The sequence below is a fragment of the Acanthochromis polyacanthus genome, chromosome 7 (genome assembly GCF_021347895.1).
Source record: "Acanthochromis polyacanthus isolate Apoly-LR-REF ecotype Palm Island chromosome 7, KAUST_Apoly_ChrSc, whole genome shotgun sequence".
NCBI lineage: Eukaryota > Metazoa > Chordata > Actinopteri > Pomacentridae > Acanthochromis > Acanthochromis polyacanthus.
The window spans coordinates 25,485,940-25,501,267 of record NC_067119.1 but is presented as its reverse complement, the minus strand read 5'-3'; the positions used below and the strand labels follow the sequence as shown (position 1 = coordinate 25,501,267).

Genomic DNA, 15,328 nt, shown 5'->3' with positions numbered 1-15,328 from the left:
TGCAAAAAATTTCTACATTTCTGTCAAGATGGGGTGCTGAGTATACATTAATGAGAAATAAAATGAACTTTTTTGATTTTGGCAAATAGCTGCAATGACACAGAGAGTGAAAAATTTCAAGGGGTCTGAATACTTTCTTTACCCACTGTATATGATATTGCAAGAAAGGACATTGTGATGTTGTAAAGAATAGTGTTGGAGATTAACTCTTTAACTGATGTTCTCATATTTGTGAAATTTAAGTTGTGATGGAACTGTTTCCTTGCAGAGGAAAAAACCATGATAGTGGTATTAGAAAGTGCAACACCTTTTATTTTACTTTTTATTTTTTTAAATATATTTTTATTTGGTCCCGGTCCCGGTCCCGGTCCCGGTCCACTCGTATAGTCCAGAAACCGCTGACTCTGGTGTTATTCCTCGTAACACAGTCTTTCATCCATGTTTCCGAGTCTTTGGCTCCTAACAAGTGTCTCAGGCTCCTCCATCTTATTACCCACAGAGCAAACATTTGCATGGTGACAGATGGAAGAGTTGGTCTATAAGCATCTCTCCAAACTATTTCTCCCTTTTTACTCCAGCTCATCTCCCTCTACACCTCTTCCATAGAAATCTCAGCCCGGCAGTTTTGAAGAGCTCAGTGTGATCAGACGCTCCTGTTGGAGTAAACAACAGCCGACTGGCTCTGTTGCTCCGCAGGTAGAACTCCACTGAGCAACGGTAGCAACAGCCTTTTCCATTCCATTTCCTCTACTCATTCCTCCAAGATAATCAAAAAAGGTAGAATAAAAAAATCACTTAAATTGCCAACAATTGTAAAAAACATTTGGCATGAAGAAAACACACTAAACTAAAAATCACAGGACTAAAAAGCTGCCACAACTGGCTGCCACATCACCTTCGCCCTTTCTTTTAAAAACAACTAAACACATAACTTAAAACCCTATCATAACATGGATTTCTATGGAAAGCATTAATAAATAATTCATGAACATTTGAAAAGTCTTTTGCAACTCGTGGATGTTGATGTCTGACTATATTTTAAACTATAGCTAAAAAGATAATTATTGTGCACTGATATATTATTAGCACCAACCAGTAATTAAATCCAGCAGTGGTCCAAATCTGAGTGATTAATGGAAGAAACTGTTGGAAGGCAAGCAGTACCTTTCTCCTGTTTACTTTTAGATATTGCTGGCTGCACAACTTCTGTGTTCATGTTTACATTTGTTCTCAGTCTTCCTCTTTCTTTATGTATGTGTGAATAACTGCATGTGTGACATTAGTATGTGTGTAACCAACTACTCACACACTGAAAACCTGTAATATTAGTAAATATCTGCAATGTGTCCATTCGGGCATGTTCAGATGCAAATCAAAGGGTTCCAGCTTGGACCTAATGGCTCAGGCTCTGTGTGATGGTGAATGTTGATTATTTTCTCATTGTTCATCCAGGGTCACTGAAATAAAAAGACTGAGCACGCTGCCTCCATTAAATACCTTTTCGCAACCTGTTTGTCAGAACCAAACAGCATGTGGTGACAGTAATGGCATATCTCACAAATATTATAAAAGAGGGTTCCTGAGGATATAAAGTTAGTCAGATAAAAGCAGTGTGTTTTCTAAAAAGGTACGTTTTTCTTTAGCAAAATTGGAAAATGACATTCATTTTTGTATTGTGCAATTACTGTCACACAGATGTGCACAGAGAGGGATGGGGTTGCTCCCTGATGTTTCCAGATGAACAGTTATTTGCTGTATAATACATTCACATAATTTGTAAATATTCTTGCTGAGTGGAAAGTAAAAGAAGAGTATTCAGTATATAACAGCTCAAAATAACCCCCCCCCCCCCCCCCAAAAAAAAAAAAAAAAAAAAAAAACCTCTATAGATGGACGTTCTTGAAACTGTTATATCAAGGAAATTCTTTGGAAAATAATGTGATTTAAATAAAAATGATCTGGCTTCTCTGTTTTAAAATAGAATCATTCTTACATGTTGGCAGTCAGATGTGTTTGTATAAATTAATAGTGAGGAAGTCAGCAATGTCAGGAAAAAGACTGTCATGCTGGATTGATAGAAATCTAAGCTTACGCATGAATACATGTTACACAAGTGTACATCAGGATCACTTTAAGGACACACAGTCAAGGTTGCTTATTCAGCAAAGCCGGAAGAATTATAAAAGCAGCCGAGATCTGCTTTGTACACAGGATGTCCTTTCAATAAATTTGTAAGTTATTTTTCTGACTCATGTTCACACAGCAACGGCAACGAATTCATGAAGCTGGTCGAGGATCCAACAAAGCAAAATATGGCTGCTTGTTCTGAGCTTTATCTGCGCTGAGTCATAGGACAGCTTTTGATTGAATGCTGTCGAGAATGGACATCATGTGCACATGGTGCGGTTTCGAACAATGTGCAACCATACAAAGATACTATATTGTCCTGGATGATGTTTGAAAAAAAAAACACATGAACTCAGTGAACACGCAGTTTAATATAACATGTCTCATATACATTCATGACATCTTTCACAGAAGCATGTTTACGACTGTATACCTGAGGGCATACTTTAACATGATGGGAAAGATAAAACTATGATGAGCCATTTTAATATTTGTCCATTAAATATCACATATATGAGGGTACTTCACAAAGTTCTTCGCCTCACCAGAAAACATCACTGAAGAAAGATTGTTCTTGCATTTTTTTCCCTCAACGTTCCATCTTTTAACTTCAATCACTTCCACTCATTGTACACCAATGCTGAAGCTTCGCTATGCCCTCCAGAACAAGGTCACATCTTGAGCCTCCAGATTCTCCTCAACAGCATGCATGAACTGTTCATCACTCTGAAAATGGTGACCATGCAAGCAGGATTTTAGTTTGGAAAACAGATAGAAGTCTGACTGTGCACTGGTTGGGTGAGTAAAGTGTATGAAGCCTCCCTTCAAAGCCTCATTTGACTGATTCTGCCACCCGTGTTTTGTGGATGAACGCATTGTCTGCAAGCTCCTTTTTTCTTTGTTTGTGGACAGTGATACAAGGCTTTATAATCTGCAGATAGCACCCAAAATGGGAGTTATGCCCCTTGTGCCTGGGTGAGGCTGAGAAGAGTATTACATATTGCATTCAAAGTCTTGCTAAATGAGTTCACACAGTGCTGATCAAGTCTGCTGGTGGTAAATCATTTTGTGCGTTGCAGCAAGTTTTAAATCTGGTTTGTGTGGCTAGATTCCCACACTGGCAGACAAGTGGCAATGTGTTTCATGTCAGTCACAAAAATACGTATATATTTTTTTGCCAGAACTTAAGATGGGAGCAACAGCAGGACAGAGACAAAGTAGTCACACTGACTAGAAGCATGCCAGAGCCAACTGCATAAAAATCAAGAAAGCATTCAATAAAAGTTTCTGATCCATCCATTCACTTTAGCTTACTCGAGGTCAGGTCATGGTAGCATGTCATTCCAGGCGAGTCTTTCCCCAGCAATGCTTTCCGGTGCTCCTGGGGGATCCCAAGGTCTTCCTCCCCAGAGGAGATATATAATCCCTCCATTAAGTTTGGGGTCAAACCAGAGGTGTCCTCATAGTTAGACGTGCTCCAAACCCCTTTAGGAAGGCACCCTGTAGGTACCTGATCAGATGCCCCAACCACCTCAGCAGGTTCTTTGAGATACGAAGGAGCAGCAACTCTACTCCAAACTCCTTCAAGATGTCTGAGCTCCTCACCTTATCTCCAAGGCGAGGCCCAGCCATGCGGAGAACACTCATTTTAAATACTTTCATCCACAACCTCATTCTTTTGGTTCCTACCCAGATCTCATAACTCCAGGTAAGGGTTGGAACAAAGACCGAATAGTAAATTGACACCACAAATGTCCAGTACAACACCTGCATTACTGCTGAAGCCTTTTCTCCATCTCTTGTTCTGTTTTCTTGTCACTTATGAACAAAATCTCAAGATACTTAAAATCCTTTGCTTGAGGCAGTAGCTCAACTCCAACCTGGAGAGAGCAATTCAACAGTTTCCAGCAGAGAACCATGACCTCAGATGTCAAGGGTCTGACTCTCTCATCTGATGCTCCAAGAAAAAACAAAACTCAAAAGAAAGTGACAAAAGGCATATGACATAAGCTCACATTGAGAGCATTTGTTACTTTACTCTTATTCCTAATGCCAGAGGGACGCAATAAAACTTTTGCACTGAAGGTTTAAATAAGAAGCCTGCTGTCTTTTAGTTTAGCATAAATTCAAGCTAAACCAGGGGGCTCTTTCTTAAGGATGGGTCTGTCTACCAATATTTAATTAAAAGGTGTAATCTAAACAAAACCTAAGATATAAAAACAACAGTTTTCTTTGTCACTGTCCATTCCAGAAATAGCCCAACACAACATCCCTCGTACAACCAACAAAAGATGCTTTTACAGTTGTCTTTTTAAGGTAGTATGTATGCTGGCAGAAGGTGTGAAAATGTTGAAGTTCACATATTTGAAGTGTGAATATATAAATGTTCACTTGAATCAAGGCTTTAAGCAAATGGTAGTGTATTACTGCAGACAGAAGCAGATTAAAGACTACATTTCTAACAGTACAAACACTCCACGGGTATCCACTGCTGCTTTACTTTGCATGGCCGACCTACTGCATTTAACACACACAGGAAACAAACACATCTTTGAACAAATGTCTTGAGAGACAATCACAACCTGCTCCCGGTTATGATAACTACTGTACACACTTATGTTGTGAAACATCAGCAACAACTCAATAATCAATCATATTATGGGCTAAACCTTTTTTTTTTACATTCACCAGCACTATAGTCTTTACTTTGCAACAGATACAACAGTGAAGTAGAAACTGAACATTTCACAGTAACACATAAAAGCTTCAGTCACAATGTGTCTCAGTCATGCTGAGAAGCTCCTTTGATGCAGATTTTAGATCCTGATCACAAGTCGCATGGTCAGAGTGACGTGGTCAGAGCCAATCGAATGGACTCTGCTATGTAGTCCAGGTTACGGCTGTTGATTGCACTCACGTTGACACAACCACTGGGGAGCAGGTACACATGTCTGCAGTTTGACAGAAATTCTACTTGCTGCCCTAAAATGGACAAAGAAACCTCCTGAAGTAATGCAGTGAAAATGTATGAGCAGTTATTTGTAATACAATCATGACTTTTGTTGTGACATAGTGACAGCATTTACATAAAAATTTGCATTTGAAGAAAGAATAAATCTCATCAACAATCTTTTGTTTTCTTGCCCTTTGATGGCACCAAAACCAGACACACGTGAAAGTGTATTTAATGAACTGTTTTTTTTTCTGGCGAAGGCTTGTAACTTCACAAGCATAAAGGGAGCCAAACACATTCATAACTGCTTATAAAGTGCACCATTTCCAAATTATGTCAAGAGAGAACCAGGATGTCAGACCTTGACTCGGTTCATGAATATATGAAAATGTACTACAGATGCCAAATAACTCTTCCAAAGGACCATACAGAGGAGGACAAAAAAAGCAAGAGCTAAAGGAAACTGATGATAAATCTCGGTGCTTTACTTTGTCTTCGGGTGCAGCAAATCATTTGCTTTTTATGAATATGACAAAAATTGCTCTGGAAAAGTTGCTGTTCTGTATGTTTCTCACCATTCAGTCCTGTACAACAGAAGAGTCCACCTTGTTGAGTCAGGTGGTCCCAGCAACCTGGAGTTCCCAGCAGCCTCAGCTTTTCTCTCAGAACAGCTCTGATCAGCATACATCTCTTAACGATGCGCTTAACTTCTCCCTGCCTGGAAACACAGTGGACAAACTTTTGGATGTGTGGCATATGAGGCATGTAAGCATCTGCAAAATATCTAAAGACCCTACGTGCAAAAGGTGCATTTTCTAAGCCTAGCCATCTATGGAGGCATCTGTGCCAGTCACATTCTTTAAATATCAAAGGAATCCTTGAAGTGACGCATGCCTCACCATTCAACAAGATGCGCTGAGTTACTGAGCACTGTGGCGACAACACGTGCTCCTCCTGCAGATGGCTGGGCCCACAGTGATCTCACTATTTTGTCAGCCTGTGACTGCATCGATAACAGGAAAGAGCTGTGCTTTAAGACGCACAGGAGGTGTCCAACAGCTTCACCTGGCGAAGGGAAGGAAAAGATGAGCCTGGTGTGAAGAAACAATTTTCAAGCCTTATGGTGACTTGTAAATCTAGAGCTGAAAATAACTTGTAAAGGGACACTTTTGCATTTAAACCAATCATTTCTGTGTAGATGAATATTGAGCCAAACAGGAAGAAAGAAGTCAATCTGACTCAGAGTGAGTTAGCTGATGCTGATACAAAGCAGTAGAATACGAAGGGACCAGAACACATGACAGACAGCTCAGTTGATGATGACGTCTCTCCTGATGAACAATAGTTAAGGCAACCATGAATACATAGATGCTGTTGTCTATTGTGTGTGAGGCCAACCCAATCTGACTACACAAAGGAGAAGGACATCGAGTGCAGATTGACTCGATGTGTTCCTTTGTGAAACAAGAACAGCTCCAGGCTCTACAGTTTGTTGACTGGACAGCATGGATTTCAGTCAAAAGCCTTGAATATATTCTGGTCTAAACACGCATATGGACATCTGTGGACACACAGTTGTTGTTTCTATGCTACTTTTGAAGCGGGAGTCCACTTGGAAGATGAGCACGTGCACTATTGGTCCTTGTAGCGTGGTCGATTGCAAATTTTAGGCTGAATGCAGACATGTGCGCAGGGTTTCATGCAGACTCTTGTAAATATACAGAGAAGATGAAATGTGGAGTGGACTCTTGTAGACAGGGCCTTAATTATACTGTCTCTGCAAAGTGCATCAAGGTCATGTCGCTGTAGTTGTGCTAATAGACCACTGTTGACCGAATGCACTACAAGGGCAATATGTATGTTTAGCTGTAGTGTTTATGGATGTACATTTAAATACGCTCCAATGAGGATGTGTGTAACAAGACAAGAGAAACAGAGTAATCACAAGAACCGTGCATCCTCGGGTTTCAGTGTTTGCATCCACACAAAATATATAATCAAAGCTTTGCTGTCCCTGTCTGTAAATAGACATGCATGACATAGATTTCCTCCTCTAACCAAATCTGTGACCACATGGAACCCTTCGTCCAAAAATTTGTCTCTGCATGGCAACTACTCTTCAAAGGCATTTCTTGGTGTCCATTGTGAGGAGATCTGAGATGTTGGAGGATTTCGTTCAGTACATGCACAGTAGATTCTATCTACAGCCATGAAAAGAATTTTTAGAAAAACCCTTGTTTTCTGCAATTTCTTGTTCATTTTGATGCCTAGTAAAACTTCAGGAACATTTCTTTGGACAAATATAACGATAACAACAAAAATAGCTCATAAGAATTTAACTTAAGAGCTGATATCTAGACATTTTCCATGGTTTTCTTGATAATAACCAAAATCACTTAAATTCGTACATCAATAGCTATGACATTGTACTGCCAAAAACAATGTTTCAATGTTCTGGTTCTTCTTCCAGGCCATAATTGACCTTACCATGTGGCAAGGGGCATTGTCTTGTTGGAAAATCCAGTCATTGGAGGCAAGAAAGAGTTTTCCAGCTGATGGAAAACTCTTTTCAAGAGTGGACCTGTACATGACCTGGTTCATTCGTCCTTCACACAGCTGCATTTGCTCCGTTCCATCCGTACTGAAACAACCCCAGATCGACACTGATCCACCCCCATGTTTTACTGTAGGGGCAGACAGTCTGGTTTGTAGCTTCTCCAGGCTTCCTCTTAACCAGTAAGTTGGCTGGAGTGGACATCAACTGAAAATTGCATTCATCATTGAAGAGAACCTTAGCCCAATCATCAATAGTCCAATCCTTGTGATCCGCAGCAAAGACTGACCGGGCTTTCCTCTGCCTTTCCTTGAAGAAGGGCTTCTTCTGTGCCCTGTGTGACTTCAGACCAGCTTGAAGAAGTCGGTTTCCAACTGTCCTTGCCAAACAAATCACATTTCTCCACAGTGCCCACACATTTATAAGGTCACTGGAGGTCTGACGATTCCTGATACAGGAACGGATGAGTGACGGTCATCTGGTGGGTAGAAAGATGTTTCCTGCCGCCTCCAGCTAGCAATGTGGTGGTACCATGTTGGGCTTGTTTTTTCTTGGTGTAATGAACGGCCGTCTTGGAGATCTTCAGTATTTTTTTGCTACCCGCCTCTCACTCGTGTCAGTTTCCAGCAGTGTCCAGATGGCTGCCTTTGTGGCTTCACATAATTCTTTTGTTTTAGGCGTTATGTGAGAGCTGCCAACTTCTGAGTTGTGCTACGGCTTGAATGTAAGCAGGAAACCACTCTAGGCCTTTGCATGTGCAGCACTGCTTATGACATGAAATGTTCTCTTATATACCCTGGGAATACAATTAAGCTTAAGCATGTCAAATAGGACATTAAGTCTGATGTAATCAGCTGCATTTTTTGTCTGTTCATTGTATTCTTCAGGTAATATACCTTTAGTGGTACCAGGCATCGAAATGAACAAGAAATTGAAGAAAACAAGGGTGGTCTAACAATGTTTCCATGACTGTATGTAGTCCACACATGCACATGTGCGCAATTACCCTCATATTAGGTACCACATCGACAGAAATTTTGGGATGTACATGACCATTTCTCAGACTGTAATGGACCCTCTTGGAAGCTCACAGTAGAACACTGGCCTTAGTTTGTAGAATGTGCCATTTTGGACACTTGGATTGTCTTTGGTGCTCGTACATTTTTGAAATATTCTTAATGTTACTTCCTCACCGTACAGTCCAAAGCAATGGGAGAATGACTGAGCACAGAGGACCTCAATTCCCTGCGATGCACAGTACTGTACAGGCCAAGCATCTCGCTCTAAATCTCCATAGCAGAGTGCCTGTGCAGGCAGAAGGAGGAAAGGGAAAAGTCTACGCCTCTGTTGAAAAGAGTGCAGAAACAAGAAATAAGGATCTGAGTAAGTAGGTGGGAAAAGCTACTTGTGTGATAAAAATAATTTCAGTCTCTGGTAATGAGCAGAGATGTACATGTCATTTACCATGATGAGTTGAGTAATCACAGCCCATTGATCCTGAGAGAAGTCTGCTCCGGTTGGGTAGTGGGCCGACGCTGACAGAACAACAACACTTCGCTCTGGAGCCCTCTCCAAATCTGCCAGAAGCTTCTCTAAACAAACGCCCCGCTGCTCCTCATCCCAGTAATAATACTGACGGATATCTGGGATCCCTGCTGCCTGGAAGATACTGGCCAATGAGTCTGCAGGGAGGATCAACACAAAACCTTATATTAGATGCAGTAAAGCAGGACAAACCCCACAAGATCTATGTCGTCTTCATCCTCAGCATACAATGGGGCTCTGCTGATACACTTTTATTTCCTTGATGTTGGAGTTCGTTCTACAGGTTTCAGCCGCCATCTCTCTCATATACAGCACATTTTCACATTTTGACATATTTTATTCTGAAACAATGCATTTGAGAGAAAATGAAAAACATATTATTGGACACATTTTGCAGGACGTACATTTGCGCAGTGCTTCGCTTAATTATTTTTGTACAGATTTTTTTTTAAAAATTCACAGGTATCTGTCATAAGCTCTTTTTTCAAACCTTTTTTCCTTTATGTCCTCCACCGTTTTAAACTTAAACCAGATGCAAAACCCACCATTAGTAACATCTTTGAGTTGCAGAATACACATAAATTGACAACACTAGAATCACTCAAGTACAAATAGGAGGCAGATCTAAACAAATTACAGAGGAGCTTTGGAAATAAATTTTATGTTGAATTTGCTCATTCTCCATTTGCCTTAAACATGTGGTAGTTAGTTCCAAATTTTGCATGCATTTTCACTGTTCTAAAGCAAGACTGTTCAACATTAAAGAAGATCTTGAGGCCCTATCTGGCTCACATCAGGGAGAACCAGCTACGTTGATACACATGCTCTGGTTGTGACCAAAATGAAGTGATTTTTGAGATAATCCATCATTTAACGCTTTCAAAAATCTGTATTATTTTGCTAGAACTGTAGCTATCTGTTGCATTTTTTGGAGCCATTGGAAGGAACAGAAACCTGAACGAGAACCTGAAGACTTTCTGTCCTCTCTCAGCTGGAAGAGTAATATTACTGAAATGGAAAGAAACACAACCATCCTTAGACGGCATAATGAGCCCCAGATAGCAAACTATGGGTGAATCAATGTTGAATCTATGTTGAGACCTAACGTCGAAATTATACAGAAAGCGCAAGGTTGATAAAATGTTGAGTCAACGTTTGCTTTTCAACCATAAATCACACTTTACCCAGATAGCAAAAGATGTTAAATCAATGTTGAATTAGGGTTAAGAAGGTTGAATTGTGGTTACGTTTGAAGACTGATGGTTGGATCAACGTTGATTCAACAACATTTTGTCAACATTGAAGTTTGTGTTTAAAAGATACCATTGAATCTACATTGTATTTTGGTTTAATTAAAATGTTTGACAGGTCAATGTTTAATTAATGTTGAATCTATGTTTGCAAACATGTAATCTATGTAAGCAAACGTTGACTCAACATTTTATCAATCTTGCGCTTTCTGTATAATTTCAATGTTAGGTCTCAACATAGATTCAACATTGATTCACCCATAGTTTGCTATCTGGGAGGTTTTCACTACATTCAGCTTGAAAAGAGTTGGTATTCTACAAAGAGGTCAGTTCTGAAATTCTATGATGTCTGGAAACCTTTTCTTTTAAAGAACTTGCCTGTGAATACAGATAAAGAAAAAGAGTTTTATCATCACCTTTTAGTATTACTACTATTTATATTTCTGTCTGATGTGTTCCTGGTGTAGTGAGGTGGGATAAATAAAGGGGAGCAAAGGAGGGAAACTGTGTCAAGAATGGTGTATATGGTCTTTATTCCTGCTGCATGAGTAAAAAGAAAGACCTTAATCAAAAATCATCTACATCTATACAAATGTTGTGAATATTCTTTATCTGGGAGATATTTTAAAAGTGAATGTGTGACATGTCTGTCAAAGGGTTTCTATAAACAGTGAGCTGCCACTGTAGGTTGCGCAATACTTGAGATTTCTTTTCAATTGTCATAATGAATTCTTACATATCCTGTCGGATGTACACAGTGACTTGTGTTGCCATGGACACAACTGCAACATACTGCTTGCAAATCATTTCCTTCTTTGTTACCTTGGTCTACTTATGAATCATTCTTTTGTTGCATTGGTAATAGGAGGAACAGGTAGCATATGCAGCTGACCTCTTCACACTGGGATTGTGAGCTACATTTTTTTGTGATTTATCATCCAAAAGCATAAAGTGCCACAACATTTTAAAGCCAGTAAGCTGGTGGTCGTATCATTAAATGCTGTTATTTTATTTACCATCACAAGGGACAGAGAGGTAAACTGGCCCACACCAAGCAGCACTGACATCATACCAGTGTTTCAAGAGTTCAGCTCCGAGGCGCACAGCAGCGTTAAAACCAGGGGTTTGGACACCGAACACCTGCAACAAAAGCCAGGAGTTGAGTTAATGATAGGACTCATCTTTAGACACTTGAGTCCTGATCGTGTAGTGATTTCCTCTGAGCCTGAAACCTGATGTAGATCCAAGACTGTGTAATTACAGATCACTCTCCACCGTGCTGTCAGGTATTGACAGTGTCGACTGACTAGCTGCAGGCTACTGCTTCACCTCTGTGTGTGCTAGTGTGAAAAATAAGGTGTGAATGTATCTTGCAGCTACATAATTAGTTGCAGTGAGTATGCAGAGCTAAGGTTACCCGGTTCTCCGCTATGGTCCTCGAGTTCCTCCCCAAAGCGACCTGGGTGGCTTGTCGGATGAATTCTACCAGACCAAGAGAAGATGGATACTCTGGATGAAGAGTGGGATCAGCACTTATCTGTTGCTTTATTTTCCCAACAAGACGCAGTTCAAAGGTCTTCCCTTTCTCGCTGTAATACTCTGTGAAAGACAAAGGCTGTTGGGAAAAGTTTGCTGGAAAAGGAAGAGGTCGGTCATAATTACACTGTCAGAACGTCCATTATATAATAAAATAATTACACTGTTTCTGTGCACTCAGATTTGATGTGCGATTTGTAATTATCGTGTCATCTCGAAACAAACAAACAATTAGGTAAAAGTTTAAACTAATGTGGCAGCACCTTCAGGTACAGATCCTCTCCTGGCAATGTGCTGATGAAGTTATTGTCTTCGTAGAAAGGAACTACATGGCTACAAATGATTGAGAAAATGATTGTACTGTTCTGTTCTGTACTGTAACAAGATAATAGAGAGGCAACTGTGGCAATTTTAAAAACCAGTTTGCTCTCAGCTGTTTCAACAGACTCAAGAACCAGTGGAAAGGAAGATTCAAAAGAAAATCTCTTGTTAGTCCAGCCATTTTTTTCTGCTTAAATGGAGCTCTATTTAATTTATTATGGCAACCTATTTCCTCCTACTTCTTAGAAAAAGCTTCCTGGACAAAGTCTTCTTCTCATCTCAGCTTGATCCTACTTTAGGATCCTAAAATGCTTTTTTCCCCTCCTCTTTCACATTGCACTGACCGTTATTTATTTGATACGACCAGCTCTTGAGATAACAGCAGGGTTCAAAAAGAACGAGTCTGCACAGTATCAGGAATTTGCCTCAGTTTTATTTCATCTGTCCTCACAGCTGTCTCACTTCTTTAGATTTCCATAGTTTGTTTTGTTATAAATCTCACAAATAAATGAAGGAATCTTCATCCATGCGTGTGTCTGTTCTTTGCATATCTCGACAAATATACACTACCAGTCAAAGGTGTGGCCATACCTACTCATCTAATGCTTTTTATTTATTTGTTATTACCTTCTACATTGTAGGGTAGTACTTTAGATTAACACTTTTTTTGTTTGCAACATAATTCCATAGGTATTTTTTTATAGTTTTGATGTCTTCAGTAATAATCTACAATGCAGAAAATTACTAAATAAAAACCACTGAATAAAAAGGTGTCTCCAAACGTTTGATTCTTGGTGTACATCCAAACTACTTGGAACTTGACAGGTGTGCTTCTGAGAATCAGAGGAAGTGCAGTAAAGTCTGAATTTAAAGTCAGTTTTTCAGAGTTTAACCACTGACTGTAACATTTAATGATGCTAAGAATGTACTCCTTTTGTTCATTTTCATCACGTTTCTACATAGATGTGGTGGTGTTGCTCTCAACGTGATGAATAAATATAGGGGGAACACTGCTGGTATGTTCAGCACACACTTTTAAATTACTCTTCCAATGCACACCTCATTCATCTTTGAGTTTTGTTTTTATTTCTTTTAAATTAAGAGTCTGTGCATTGTGACACCTTCACTGTGCATGATGGTGGTGCAGTGTTTACGGTCAGCTCATAAAGGGAAGGTTGTGGTTTTGAACTTGTTATGTTAGTGAGGAGTTCTCATCTTCTGCCTGTGCTGTTGTCAGGGACGGTAAACTAGAGACTCTAAATTGGTTCTAGCTGTGAATGTGAGTATAAATGCTTCCTTGATTCTCTGTGTGTCTCGCTCTGTGATTCTCACCCAATGACAGCAGGCAGTTTTCCCTTTCCTCATTTATATATTGTACGAGATGCCTGTGGGCTCAGCAAAAGAACTGCTCTTTGTGTTTCTCTTGTAATCAGTTGTCTTAAAATTGCTGTATTCTTTTGTTGTCATTTCTCCTAAGGCGGGATTTAGGGGAAATGGTTCCAAATTCAGTAACCTTCAAATAAGAGTATGATTTGATTTGGATAAGACAAACATTTTCAGCAACATTTTCCTTGAGGGAGCCTCCAGCCTGCAAATAGCTGGCTATGGTGAAAAGAAACCCTCAGATCAACACCGAATGATGCAATCACACAGACACTTTATCCCAGTTTTCTCCAAAAAAAAGACACAAATCCCAAAGCTACTGCCAGAACCTATAGGCCTAGTTATCGATTCTGTCCATCAAACTATATAGCACCTTAAAATGAAAAAAAAAAAAAAGAAGAACCAGAGTGGATAAGCAGCAATCCACTGTAAATGGACCCCAAGTGACAAGACTATTTTCATTCTTTGATGTCTACTCATGCACCATCACAGACACACTACCAGTCAACAGTTTGGACACACCTTCTCATTCAATGCTTTTTATTTGTAGATTAATACTGTAGATCAACACTTTTTGTTTACAACATAATTCCATAAGTGTCCTTCTATAATTTTGACGTCTTCAGTATTAATCTACAACGTAAAATAATGTGTCCAAACTGTTGACTGGTAGTGTATGTTCATGTTATATCACAGATTTCTGTGCATTATTCTGTCACACTACTTCTCTTTTCACTCTTGCAATAAAGAAAACCTGCAACAACAAATAATAATGCCACAATTTCAACAAACACGTTTTCCTCTCGTCTTGTGTGAAAGCAAACAGTGACAGTGACTCACCTCTCCCTGCCAGATAAACTTTCCTGGTCTCGGTGTCTTTCTTGAAAGCGGACAGTAGCCTTATTTCAGTGCTCAGTGCTGCGGCGTGGGTATCGCTAAACACGGACAGATGACCGCCTGGGTGTCCATTTTGGTTGACCTCTTTTTCATCAACGCTGCCTCCGGGTCGGCTCATCTTGAACCCAGTCAGACAAATCAGCCCGCTGCCTGCGAGCCTTTTGTTAAGATACTGTTGCTAAGCTGCAGCACGCACTGGGCCACTGTCGTCCCGGCAACGGTGATAGATGAGTTTGTCACTCCCTAATTTGCGGGTCCGGTGAGTTTACTTTTGCCACCGCAGTGGACGGCCATCAAATTGGGCTGAAAGGAGCGGGGATCAGTTGTGGTGGAGACCTCAGGTGTGTTGCCTCCGACTCTGACATAAAAACACCTCGACGGGGACCCACATGTGCTCATTAAGGTTTGTCTGGAGTGTTCTTCTTCTGGCCTGCAGTCAAAGTAAATTAATTAGACCACAACAGGCAAGAAGTTGTGCCTCTGTGTCTGCTCAGTGTGTGAGATGGACATATTTTTGTTGAGGATTTCCTGCATCCTTGCATAATACATAAGTTTTCTGAGACCACTTCCGTCCATCCAACAACCTCTACCTCTCAGAGTGTAGTACATTTATCATTTAAGTAATTTTCTCTGTATTTGTACATGAAAACACATTTACTGCTCGGAAATCACAGCTGTGTTAAGCTCTTTCCACTGCGCCTGGAACATATAGTTTTTTCTTCCCAGCAACAGACATTTCAAGAAGATGAAGAAGTGGCCGTG

At 40.1% G+C, this 15,328-nt stretch overlaps 1 protein-coding gene across 1 annotated transcript; it reads right to left on the bottom strand.

The window, feature by feature from the left end:
- Positions 1-2,479: 2,479 nt before the first annotated feature.
- Positions 2,480-14,970, bottom strand: got1l1 (glutamic-oxaloacetic transaminase 1 like 1). Its single transcript, XM_022199906.2, has 8 exons — positions 14,510-14,970; positions 11,847-12,028; positions 11,446-11,569; positions 9,099-9,316; positions 8,828-8,978; positions 5,980-6,145; positions 5,656-5,798; positions 2,480-5,109 (listed from the first exon to the last, which is right to left on the bottom strand). The coding sequence occupies exons 1-8, from the start codon at positions 14,682-14,684 to the stop codon at positions 4,970-4,972; spliced, it is 1,299 nt and encodes a 432-aa protein (XP_022055598.2). The 5' UTR covers positions 14,685-14,970; the 3' UTR covers positions 2,480-4,969.
- Between the last annotated feature and the right edge of the window lie 358 nt (positions 14,971-15,328).

Excerpts from the sequence above, each read along its gene's own strand:
- got1l1 (XM_022199906.2), bottom strand. The coding sequence starts at position 14,684 with ATGAGCCGACCCGGAGGCAGCGTTGATGAAAAAGAGGTCAACCAAAAT. Across the intron at positions 12,029-14,509 it reads AGTTTATCTGGCAGGGAGAG|AGTATTACAGCGAGAAAGGG; the intron begins GTGAGTCACTGT and ends TGTCTTTCACAG. Across the intron at positions 9,317-11,445 it reads CCTCTCTGTCCCTTGTGATG|ACTCATTGGCCAGTATCTTC; the intron begins GTAAATAAAATA and ends TCCTCCCTGCAG.